General features: G+C 33.9%; 1 protein-coding gene across 4 annotated transcripts in view; it reads left to right on the top strand.

Annotated features, from left to right (window-relative positions):
- LOC123871030 (scavenger receptor class B member 1-like) overlaps positions 1 to 13,755 on the top strand; it is a 65,640-nt gene that overhangs the window by 41,164 nt on the left and 10,721 nt on the right. For all 4 annotated transcript variants that reach the window (XM_045914572.1, XM_045914570.1, XM_045914571.1 and 1 more), the window contains 3 exons: positions 9,107 to 9,198; positions 9,718 to 9,881; positions 11,216 to 11,360. In XM_045914572.1, coding sequence (XP_045770528.1) covers positions 9,107 to 9,198; positions 9,718 to 9,881; positions 11,216 to 11,360 — 401 coding nt within the window. The remainder of the gene's footprint in view (positions 1 to 9,106; positions 9,199 to 9,717; positions 9,882 to 11,215; positions 11,361 to 13,755) is intronic.

Raw genomic sequence — 13,755 nt, 5'->3', positions numbered from 1 at the left:
TTGTCACCGAAACAATAATTTACGATACATCAACCAATATCAATTTTACTGATGACAATCTGACTATTACCAAAGTGAACGACTACTATAATATCTATTATATACGACTAACATAATATGTATTATAAATTGTGTGCTGTTTGCATTCTCACTAGGTTCTCATTAAGTTTGTTTTATTTGGTTAAACTTTCTGGCTTTTATATTGTTATGACGTTTAATTGGCAAACAGTCTGTTTATTGGCTCAAACTCAAAAATTCAGCCAATCACAACAAAGAAAATATTGTAATAATGATTGATGCAGCTTTCTGTAATTGAAAACAAAATATTTGACATTAACTTGAATGTGACAGTGTTTTCCGAATAGGGTTGCCAGAGGCCCCGTATTTTACTGGTTACCCCGTATTTCGGGATACAGAAACCTGGCTGGCGAAATCAAACACTGACGTTATGTCCAGTAGAAAGAATATTTTCCTTTTGCGGCAATGCGTAGCCGAAACCCACTCGATATTGATCATGGTCGTAGCCAAGGCAGCGGGGCTTGGTTTGAGGATGTAAGCCTTTTTTTATACAAGTTAGCCCGTGACTTTAATCTTTTCTAGTGGTAAGTGATGATGCAGTCTAATTTCTTGGCCGTTAGGGCCATAGTAACCATATAACTAGCCATGACCGAAGCCTCCCATCAGACCAGAAATTTAGAAATGGCGACTGCGCCTGGGAATCCGTCAAAAACCTAAGCCTAAAATAATACTTACACTATTTCTTGCATTTGCTTACCAATTTTTTTTGGAAATATATCAAACATTTCGCGCTCACTTCACTCGCGCTTTGAATTTGTATTACTTGGTGTAAACTCCGCAATTTCGTTTGCATGAATTTAGATTTTAAAAAATTCCGTGGGGGATTTTCCGGGCTAAAAAGCCGCCTAAAAAAATGTCTGGGATGCAAGTTACCTCTGAATAGTAAGTACCAAAATTTTGGTAAAGAAGATGGGCCGTGAAAGGGTAGATAGGCAAATAGATATACTGTCGTATTCGTAATATTAGTATGGAGCTTTAAAAATATAATCTTGCTATGGCTAAACTCGTTTCCCTTTCACTTTAATTTTTTCTGTATTGAACCAAAAACACTTACGCTCACTGTGCTCGCGCTTTTTTATTGTTGTATTTTATCTCACTGACAAATTGAAAGGCGAAATTCCACTAACCAGGTAATTAGCCCATAAAGTTGAGCGAATGTTTTTTTCCTCATGACAGGATTCAGTTCCGGCCCTGATAAAACCTCTCCCGCAATCGATTCCTGGCTACGGCCATAGTATTGATACTGTGAAGGTGGAATTACAAATTAAATGTAATTTTAAGTTAAAATGAAAAGATTGTATGCATGAAATGTATAACATTTTGCTTTACAAAACTTAAGAGTTTTTAAAAGCTATTTAAATAAATAAATCTTTTATTTAAAACCACATTGCAAACACAGTTCACCAATCAAGACACGGCAACATACGGAGAAAAAATACAAAACTTACAAATAAACTAAAATATCTAAATAGGCTTTCCATGCATTTCAGAGAGAACCACCGCCTATTTCTTTAAATACTTCAAATTTTCAAATTTCTTCAAATCTAAACCCCGTATTTTTGATGGTGGTAGCCTGTAAATCAAAAAGAGGCAGGTGGCAACCCTACTACTTCCTAGACAGAATTTAAAAATTGTTTTCATTACTCGGTATGCCTACTGCCATAGTGTGACAGAAAGTGTGACGGTAGTTGTGACCTCTGATTGGCCGACTCTCTTTCACTATTTGCTAAAATTGATGATTGCAACAACAATTTTTTCTTTTTTGTAATCGAAAACAGAACACGGACGTCAAACAAGTTGACTAATTGCAATCATTTCTGACCGGCTAACATTGTTCCGCTAGTGGCTCAAACTCACTGTCGCAGCAAGAACATGGTAAATTCAGCCAATCACAGCAATTTCAATTGGTTATCACAAATGTACCGATCTAGGAACCGAGAATGCACGAACCAGGGCAGATAGAGATAAGAACAATAATATCATACGTAGGAAATCGACGGGGGATCGTTGACAACGATAGCCTTAAATCATGTATATCGACCGATCGATTTGTATGGATTAGACAGTAACGAAAATAACCGAGTTTAGTGGTGAATTCTGTACAAAATTTTGTTCTTTTATATTTTGAAATATCTATTCTCTTTTCTTTCTTTTTAGTATTTAGTTAACTTCATCTTTTGTGCAAAGTTAGAGGGGAAATTTTTTTTTTTGAAAATTACGTGTAACAATGACAAATTTTTCCTTTTTTTAAAAGTTTTTTTTTTTATAAAATTAAAATGGTATGTATACAAACTATCCATACAAAATATCCATGAATATCTAATGATAAGTAGACGGAATGACACACATCGTGTTAACCTTCGTGGTTTTTCGCTGTTTCAAAAACAGATGTTAAACATTCCCTATTTTGATAGTTTAAAAAAAACTAAGGAAAAACTTTCAAACTCGACGGGCATAGGCAGTTTTTTTATATTAGGTACATATTATCACATAAGTACACAAATACAAAGAAAATTTGTTTCGTGTAAGCCTAGACCAGGTACTTTACAGGCGCTTAAATATAAATGGTCAAATCTATCTGTTTTAACGGCAACCCAACTTTAACCGCCTGTTGTGCAACTGGCCTTTATTATGAATCTGGAATATTCCATTAATCCTGAACGGTAAAAAAAAATTGCCGCCCAACTTGAAAACAAAAATCGGGCAAGTGCGAGTTAGATTCGCACAGAAGGGTTCCATATCATCGCACAAGAAAAACATTTTTTTTTTAATTTTTATGGCAGCTATTTTGAAACTCGTCACTGTGAAAATTTCATCTCTCTACATATTACGGTTGGCAAGATACAGCCCGCTGACAGACAGACAAACGGACGGACGAGCAGTGGAGGCTTAGTAATAGGGTCCAGTTGGCACCTTTCGGGTACGGAACCCTAAAAAAGTAACTGTATGAAACCGGTGCGCCGCGCCGTGCGGTGTAGGGGAGATTCCCATTTTTTGCGTTGAGCTCGGAGGTTGTTTTGATAAATTCATGACGTGGGCTCTGGATGTTTTATCAGTACATAATTACAGTTTTTCTCTTTTTTAAGGCATTTTTTACAGACATTGTTTGTTTCAAAGCTCTACGCCATTAAATAGTTTAAATGCAAACTCATGGGTAGGTACCTACTTACCTAATTATAGAGAGATATATACTTCTAAGTATTACCATAGGAAATACTTGTACATAATATCAAAATTTAAAAAACCCCCGACACAAAAACCTCTATAAGAAAACTAGAAAAGAGCTGATAACTTTCAAACGGCTGAACCGATTTTCTTCGATTATAGCTAAGAACACTCTCGATCAAGCCATCTTTCAAACAAAAAAAAAAACTAAATTAAAATCGGGTCATTAGTTTAGGAGCTACGATGCTACAGACAGATACACAGATACACACGTCAAACTTATAACACCCCTCTTTTTGGGTCGGGGAAACCCGACTGACTGATGTATCAACGCACCGCTCAAACTACTGGATGGATCGGGCAGAAAGGCATGCAGATAGCTATTATAACGTAGACATACGCTATGAGAGGATTTTTGAAAATTCAACCCCAAGGGTGTAAAATGGTGGTTCAAGAAAGTGTAGTTCGCGGGCATAAGCTACTCTCTCTAATTATAACAGAAAAATCCCTCTAGCCAAGACATTACTTAAATTTTGTTTGTTAAATTAAAACCTGCGATTTTTTATAACCCTTTAAGTATGTACCTATAATGCTGCTTATTTGATTGTACTAGCCCTTTTACAACATTCCCTGAGGAAAAGAATATAACTAAAAGACCTGTCGTTTTAGTCTATAGATTGTCTGCAACCGAATCACAAATTGTGCAAATTAGGTACACTCTCTATAAAGAAACTTCCTTTCTATTATTTTGAAAAATATGTCATTAATTAGAGAGTGAAAAAAATTTATTGGCGTCTTAGAAAAGACTTGCAAAAATTTTATGATGGCAAAATTTCTAATGCCAAGAATTACGTGAACACCTACGCAAATGTTGTTTTCTTTTACTCAATAACAAAATCTCTTACATAAAACCGGGCAAGTGCGAGTCGGATTTCCACACGAAGGGTTCCATTGTACAAGAAATCTCAAACCAGTATAGTAAAAATTTCTTTGCTGGGCATGAAAATTCCGCTATGTGGAAAATCACAAGTTGTCCGGAGACTCTTTTAAGCTTAATTTTTTTGAAAAAATATGCTTTACTTTTTAGATTAAAATCACATAGCTAAAAAGATTATTATCTATATTTTTTTTCGTGGAAGCAAGTTAAGTAAATTGGATAGAGACAAGCAAAGGGTGATTCAGAAAAGAAACACAAGTTTCTTTAGGTACCTACATTGAATTACTCGATTTTAATAAAAATAAGTACATACTAATAACAATTATTTATGCTTATCGCGTTTATATTTATTTAATAGGTCAATATGTATTCTAAATGTAAATAAATGTTGAAATAAATTACCTCATTTTGAACTAAAACAAGAAATAAAACATTATGTAAATCAATAAACATAATATTTTTATATATATTAAGTAATTTAAGATCATTTACTTTAACGATGAAGAATAACATAGTGAAGAAACCTGCATGTCGGAGAGTTCTCCATAATGTTCTCAAAGGTGTGTGAAATCTACCAATCCGCATTAGGCCAATGTATTAAACTATAGAACCTAAATTCTCATTCTGAGAGGACACTAGTTCTCAGTAGTGGGCCGTACCTACCTGTAGTAACATTATATTAAAAAGTGTTATTTCTTGGCCGGTTATTCAAGGTTAGTATGGAGTTCAATTTGACTGAAAGACCATTACAGGAAATGTATCTAATACCTAAAGCGAGACGCTAAACGGAACTTCCATCTTAATTTCAACATAACAATTGATTACAACAGCTCACTTTGGTTGTTCTAGCAAAATCGGAAGTTGACCTCGAAGGTGTATCAAAAGAGGTCAGTGACCAAAAAAAATTTGCAGGAAGTGCAAATAAGTACCTGTCAATTAGTATAGTAATTATTAAAACTGCATTAGGCAGTTAAATTGAATATCGACATGATTGGCTAGAGTTTTTCCACATAGTAAAAAGTCATTATATTTAATAATATTATAACTGAAAAAGTTTGTCTGTTTGTCGGTGTGGGAATTTCTGCTAAGCAGATTTTGACATTTAGTTCAGGGATAGCTTGCATCCCGAAGACGGACATAGGATACTTTTTATCCTGGAAAATAAGAATTCTTACGGGGTTTTTATAAACCTAAATGCACGCGGACGAAGTTGCGTTTAAGTATATAAAATTATATTTAGTTGTGTTTATATAAAATCCTATCTAATCCTTAAATGACCACTCGAACAAAGATCTTGACAGACCGGTTCCAATATGGCGGAATCAAAACAAATTGCTAAATAGAGACATATTATAAGGATCTATTATTACGTATTTTATATTTATCATTGATTTATCGGCGGGTTCATTTGTTCACTGAATAATCATGACCCGTTTTCAACAAGTACCTTCCTACATAAGTAGTCCTACGTTACAATTAGATATTTAATTGTATTAATTAATTATTGTTCTATAAGCCTCAATAGCTCAACGGTTATAGGAGCGGACTGAAATCCGAAAGGTCGCCGGTTCAAACTCCACCCGTTGCACTATTGTCGTACCCACTCCTGGCACAAGCTTTACGCTAAGTTGGAGGGGAAAGGGGAATGTTAGTCATAATTAAAATGGCTAATATTCTTTAAAAAAAAATGTGATATATACTAGGTAGATCATTGATAATGTCTAATTTTCGATCCAGTTTGAGAATCATTATTTTAATTTGGTTTGTCTCACCTAGGGTGGCAATAACTATTCGTATTCATATTTAATTCCAGTCTATGCAAGTTTTTTAGAATAAACTGAATAAAGCTATACTGCTATATCTAGACAATTGAAAGGCCCTTGCCCCTACTTATTAGATAATTTTAACTAAAAAAATAATATTAAGTATGAGTAACATTATTATACTTAAGTAGTTTTGGATATTCTAAGGTTACTGATGATAATTATCTGGTCCGATAACTATAAATAGTACTGAACGTAGACAAAAAAACTTCCACTCGAATACGTAGTTTAAATATCGATGAACTTTGTTTCCTTACATTTTTTATCAGATCAAATAAATTATTGTAAATAACTTACATAATTGGACGTAGCTTAGCAGAAAATACTCATGTATTTAAAATTATATTAAGTATATTATTATATTATTTAATTTATATTTAAAAAGAATTCAACCCGCAATACTGTGGGAATCATAAATCTTTATTTGATAAAAATATATAAGGTAAATCCTAAATAAACCTAGGTAGTAAGCACGCATTTCTGGCCTCGAACTAGGATTCAAGCCTATTTTTTATTACTCGTGAATCACACTAATATTATAAAGGAGAAAGTTTGTATGTGTGTGTGTGTGTATGTTTGTTACTCCTTCACGGAAAAACTACTGGACGGATTGGGCTGAAATTTAGAATGGAGATAGATTATACCCTGGATTAGCACATAGGCTACTTTTTAACCCGGAAAATCAAAGAGTTCCCACGGGAATTTAAAAAAACCTACATCCACGCGAACGAAGTTGCGGGCATCAGCTAGTCACATATAAATGCAGAATCAAACTCAAACCCATAAAAATATGTCAATTTTGCCTTAAATTCTGAGTATGACATCACAACACCTCAAAAGAATCATCTTCATAAACATGATCAACCCATCGTCGTCCTATACTGAGCACTACTGAGTCTCCTCTCAAATGAGAAGGGTTTAGGACCTAGTCCGCCACGCTAGCCAAGTGTGGATTGGAAGACTTCACACTTTTGAGAACATTATAGAGAAATATTAGATATGCAAGTTTCCTTGTGCTGTTTGCCTGCACCGTGAAAGCAAGCAATTGCTTAAAATGCACATAACTCCGAAAAGTTAGAGGTGCGTGCTCTGGATTGAACCCCTGACCCCCTGAGTAAAATTTGGACATCTTAACCACTGGGCTATCACGGCCTTACAGAATACATGTCTCCTTGTGGTTTCACAAAAGTGACTTTTTGTGGTTTGAGTCCGTTTAGCTAAACTACGTCCAATTATAAACCATATGCGAAGGCTGATCGTGAACTGCAAAAGTTACCAGAATTATTAACCTTTTACACCATTTGCATTTTATTGAAACCTTTACCTGCGTAGTTTATGATGCAATTGCTTTTATTGACCAAATGTAAACTGTTATAATATGACTAAAATTATATGTCTTATAACTGAAATCTTGCTATATCGTAAAATAAATTTAGTATTATAGATAAACCTTGATAATAACAAAGGAAAGCAAGTCTTATGACTCTTATTATTAGCACTTACAAAACTGTATGGTGGAAGATACTATAATATAATTAATCATTGTAAAAGTAATAAAGCCATGCATGCATAAATAATTCATTAAGAAAATCTTTCATTTTGTTTATATTTCTTGCGAGCTAAATAATACCTTGTTTATTAACTACATTTTTTTTACAAATTATTATTAGTCTTAGAAAAGATCTTCCAAAGAAGTTTATGGATTTTATAATTCCTGTAATTTCATGACTAGTCAGTGAATGAAAGGTATTTCACCGTTACAAAATTATCTAGATAATTTATAGTATTTAAAAATTCGCATATAAGTATGATAATTAATCTCTGTGTCTTAGTTTCTCTATCATGCATTTCGTTGGGAATACCAAATCATCATTATTTTTAGCACACCTTTATTTGCCATAGAGGGCTCTCTCCGTCACTCGTTTCATACAAACGTAGTTCCAATTTCATTTGAATATTAAGCAACCAAAGTCCAGGAAATTTTGCAGACATATTCTAAAAACTAATATCCATGTCTGTGGTTTTCCAGATTTCTGTTAAAATATTCGCTTTCAAAGTTACGCGGTCTTAAAAATTCACATACAAATCTTTGAGCCCTTGTAATTTTAAAACTACATATTTTTAGAAAAATCTAAAACACCTCAGATAGAGATATTAGTTTCTAGAATATATCTGCAAAATTTCATGGACTTTGGTTGCTTAATATTCAAATGAATTTGGAACTACGTTTGTATGAAACGAGTGACGGAGAGAGCCCTGTTAATTCGCATCAATTCGCATAATAAATTCACAAATCAAATTCTTGGACAGTTGACAGTTTTACCAATGGCCCGGCAAATCTAATATGATGGCGAATATAGATAAATAAATGCCATGATTCGATCTTCGAGTCATAATAGTATAATTAATTGGTGTTCACAGTTTTTTATCTAAGTTCTAGTTTCTTCTAAATAGATGGAAGTTTTTTATCTACTGACATTGCCTATACTATATTTTGGTATATTAATTATCCGCGTAGATTTAGGTTTTAAAAATTCCGTTGGTAATAACTGAAATAATATTATGAAAATCTTTATCCGTTGACCTCCATTATGAAAGGATTTAAGTCTCAGCGAAAGCTTTCAAAACCTAATAAAACTTAATAAAAACCTAATATCATCTATCCCCTCCCCCTTTTTATCTTTCTTGTAGATAGGTACCCTGTTTTCCTTCTTTACATACCTCTCCACTGCTAAAGGTAGCTATGACCTTTAGCAGTGGAGAGGACAAGGGCTGGCATTACCTATCTGTTTCTTTTTAACCGACTTCAAAAAATGAGGAGGTTCTCAATTCGTCGGAATCTTTTTTTTTAATATTTTTTTAATATTTTTTATGTATGTTATCCGTTACTTTGGTATACTTAGTAGGTGCGAATAAAAAAAATACCTACCGCAAAAAGACATGTTTTTTATTAAAATAAAATTTTACAAGTGCTTTTGAATCGGTAACCACTGGTTCGGAATGTCTTTCCTACCGAGAGGAGCCAGCAAGAAACTCGGTGGCTGCTCTTTTTCATTTGCTAATTAATGTATTGATAACTGAGTTGTTTTCTCTTTTGTTTCAGGTTTATTTATACTGTTCCTGTTGGGCTTCATCTTTTTGGGAATGGCTTTTGTTATATTGTTCCTACATCCATACGACGTGTTATTCCGATGGGTAAGATTTTTAACTTAATTCGATGATTTCACTCTATGTAAATAACGATAATATTATCTCCTTATTATCCTCCTAGGTATAATAATATTATTATTATTATACCTAGCGTGTAGCCTAGTCGAGACAGTGCATATCAATCAACTGGCGATTGATAAGCAACGTTGACCCAAGTCGGTAATTGGATGGGTGCTTCGGAGACACGTTAAGTGTAAGAACAAGTAGTGAATCGAAAGGGCTCACCTCATTACCCTCAGCAATAGGACTTTAAAGAACAAAAGGCAGTTATTTTTAAATAACAGACATACAAGACAGTTTATGTGTGCTACTGCTATGTTATGGAACACTCTTCCGGCATCAGTTTTCCCCTCTACTTTTAATATCCTTCAAGTTAATACAATAGGCATCTACTAGGCAAGCGCGATCCATCTTAAGCTACATCATCACTTGTTAGAAGGTCTGATTGCAGCCAAGCGCTAGTCTATAATTTAAAAAAAAAGTCTATTTAATTTTTCTTTACAGAAAGTGGTGCTGTCTGATGGTGGAGAAATCTTCGAATCATGGAGGAAACCAGAAGTGAAACTCTACTGCAGGGTATATCTGTTCAACGTCACAAATGCTGAGGAATACATGTCTGGTCAGGACACTAAGATCAAAGTCAAGGAAATTGGACCGTTTGTGTACCGGTAAGTAATTTACTTTATATATTATATGCTATACGCTATATGGAAAATCACAAACAGGAGACTCTTTTAAACTTTTTTATAATACAAGTGTAAATTAAAAATTTATAACACCCCCAACAAGTGAAGGTTACAGTAACTAAAATAGAGCTGATAACTTTCAAAAGGCTGAACCGATTTTCTTGGATTATAGCTAATAACACTCTCGATCAAGCCACCTTTTAAACAAAAAAAAACTAAATTAAAATCGGTTCATTAGTTTAGGAGCTACGATGCTGCAGACAGATACACAGATACACACGTCAAACTTATAACACCCCTCTTTTTGGGTCGGGGGTTAAAAATACGCTTTACTCTTAGATCAAAATCACATAGCTAAAAACATTATCTCTTGAACTAGCACACATGCTAAGGTATATAAACACGTCTTTTAAAATCAAACAAAATGACATTGAGAACGAAAATCCTAAAAAAATACATAGCGGATTTTGCATGCGCAGTGACGATAATCACACTATCACACTTCACACTAATATTATAAAGGAGAAAGTTTGTATGTGTGTGTGTGTGTGTATGTTTGTTACTCCTTCACGCAAAAACTACTGGACGGATTGGGCTGTTTAGAATGGAGATAGATTATACCCTGGATTAGCACATAGGCTACTTTTTATCCCAGAAAATTAAAGAGTTCCCACGGGAATTTTAAAAAAACTGCATCCACGCGAACGAAGTCGTGGGTATCAGCTAGTGCAAAATATTTTGGAAACATCGTGCCCTGACTATAATAAATTTTATCGTAGAGAATTTTAAAAAATAGTCCGAATTACTAATTATTGCCAGTTTATATAAACCTCTTCTCTTCCGCGATCAAGTAACCTATAGGTTAATATACATAAGTGTTATATTTTTATTTTTAGCTAGTAAGTACACATTAATTATAAGGCCTATTTTAGTGAAACAAGTTCCAAAAAATGTTAACGACACGAATGGGTTAAGTACCTGTTATTTAACTAAAGTTAGTCAACCTGTTTTTTATAGAACAGTGATTGATACCCGCGATCTCATCCGCTCAATTTTCTACGTATTAGGTACGGTCGGCCTCAGAATTCGAGTAGCAATTCCGCGAAACTATTGCATCAAAAACTTTTGCATTAAGGACCTTTTTTTATAAACACACACACCCAACGCATGTGCATAACCGCACCATGCGAATATGATCATTAAGGTGCTAAACAACTTACGGCCTTTGACTGTACCTATTTTATAGGTGACTGGCTAAATTATTTAACTCATTTTTAGTTAAGTCACCCCTTCTCACCTCATTCTCTTTTTTTCAGCGAGGCCCTGGAACACAGCAATGTCACATTCAACGAAAACGGAACCCTGTCTACGATACCTCTACACCCTCTTATTTGGGAGGAGGAAATGTCTGAGGGAAACAAGGAGGATGATATTCTATATCTACCTCATATTGCTTTATTGGTGAGTCCTGAACAGATATTTTAAAACAGCTTTATTTATTTATTTTTATTTTATTTATAGAAGGAAAATCTACAGCGAAGTAATACAACAACGAATACAGCGAAGTAGTAACAATTTGTCTGAGTGAGTGATACATAGTTAGATACTAAAAAAAAAAACCAGAATTAATTAAGTAAATATATCAAAAGTATTCACGCAACTGTTTGGATTTTTTTTGAGACATGCACAAACCACTAAGCCTAGTGGTCTGTGGACACATGTTTAGCCCTTGAATGCAATCTCACCTGATGGTAAGTAATGATGCGTCTAAGATAGAAACGAGCTAACTTGGAAGGGCAGGGTAGGAGTATGGGATGTATTATGTACTTAATATTTTTATCCCGTCGAACTCTGATTTACTGGGATAGAAAAAATTCTATATTACTTCTTCTTGCCTGCGAAAGTCCCATCTAAATCCCATCCCATCTAGATTAGCCCAGATAGACAAATTAAAGAAATGGAGTTTTGGTTTTTTTGACTGTTGGTACACATTATCACTTCAGTAAAATGCTTCTGGTATTTCAGATTCTATTATGGACGAATTTAGTTTTATTTCTTTACATAAAATTTATCGGTATTTTTTGGTATATTTCCGCAGATTTAATTTGTCTATCTCGTTAAAAATAACTGTTTACCGCTCTAAAAATGACACTGTATAAATTATCACCTTTAGCAATTGTATCCAAATTCTAAAATTAAATATAAAAATATGGGAAACAATGTGGCTGATTCTGATAAACACAATCTCTAAAGTAAATTGACAGGGTTAAAATCTAGTGCTATCTTTTTCTGCAGAGAGCAAAATGAAAGAGATAGCAATACATTTAATTTAACCTTTACATTAGACCATACATTAAACATTTCATTTCATGTAGAGATTTTGTATACAACAGAATCAACCACAAACTTATACCAAATCGAGAGAGTTATTAGACTTTTCTATCAAAGCAAATATTTTGGATAGAATGCATATTTAATGGCTGTTCTAGAAAATTCGCAAGCAAAAGGGCAAAATGTACTGACCAACTTATTCATAGGAAAATCTTTCTTAGTGCCTACAAGTAAAGGACTAAAATTGCATGCAATGCATGTACTTGTAGTTTGTGTAGTTTATCAATCGCTGGATGACTGCAATATGCAATCAGAGGTTAGTGACCACGTCCCAGAAAACTTTAAACCTATATCGTCATCTTTTGATGTTACCCTTTCGTATATTATGCATTTTGACAATGTAATCACACTTCACTGATATTATAAAGGCGAAAGTTTGTATGCGTGTATGTATGTTTGTATCATTTTCACGCAAAAACTACTAGTCGGATTTGGCTGAAATTTAGAATGGAAATAGTATTAATACCTTGACTTAACATATACGCTACTTTTTATCGTGGAAAATCAAAGGGTTCCTGTGGGATTAAAAAACCATACGCGGATGAAGTCGCGGGTTTCATCTAATTATATTTATATCTACTATATCAATAATCCATACCAATATCCATTCACCCATACTAAAGTTAAATCTAAAAATATGAAAGGCGACGTGGCTGTTTGTACCGTTTTCATGCCCATGCGTTTAACTGGATTCAACGAAATTTTGTAGGTACTGGGATAGTTTCTATCCCGTAGGCTACGTTTCGGCTCCGTTTTGTTCCGGAAAATCAAAGAGTACCCCCTGAGTATCATTGAGTAATTGAAATATTATGTAAATAAATTGTGGTTGTAATGTATTGAAAATCTAATTGAATAATTATAATATCCACCTATTTCATCTAAAAACAGAAAACTTAATGAACCGGTACTAGACTGCAAGACGATTGATTATTCATTATTTATTGAACGATTAAGGAAGCTAAGAGGTTTTAAAATAAAATATACATAACGAAAAATAAAACATGTTCGTGCGTAAAAGTAAAATTCGCAGTTGACTTTAAAAATTAAAATGAAAACAAAAGAGGATTATTAAGGTACCTAATTGAGTAGGAAAAATTTAATTATTTACCTTGTTTTGTTATAGATTTAAAATGGATGTCATCAAAACATGTTAAATAGACCTTGCAATTAATCTGTATTGACCTTAATTGTCTACTTCCTTATTAATTCTATATTTGACTAATAGCATTAGAATGACTACATATCACTTGTAATAGTCAAGTATAGAACCTAATTACCCTTTATACTAGCATGTTCTTCGTGTTTTGCCAGAAGGTAATATTATGTATCTTCTCATTCATCGCCATCATCATCATCAGCTTGTGAGGTCCACTGCAGCGGGATCTTCTCCGTTTGACCTAGCTCAAGATGGGGGTACGGGCCTCGAGGCGTGGCCTCCTTGCACGGGTGTGGCGCGGGGAAGAAC

Source organism: Maniola jurtina, chromosome 13 (genome assembly GCF_905333055.1).
Source record: "Maniola jurtina chromosome 13, ilManJurt1.1, whole genome shotgun sequence".
Taxonomy (NCBI): domain Eukaryota; kingdom Metazoa; phylum Arthropoda; class Insecta; order Lepidoptera; family Nymphalidae; genus Maniola; species Maniola jurtina.
The sequence above is the reverse complement of the archived record's forward strand: the minus strand, read 5'-3'. Positions and strand labels throughout refer to the sequence as shown.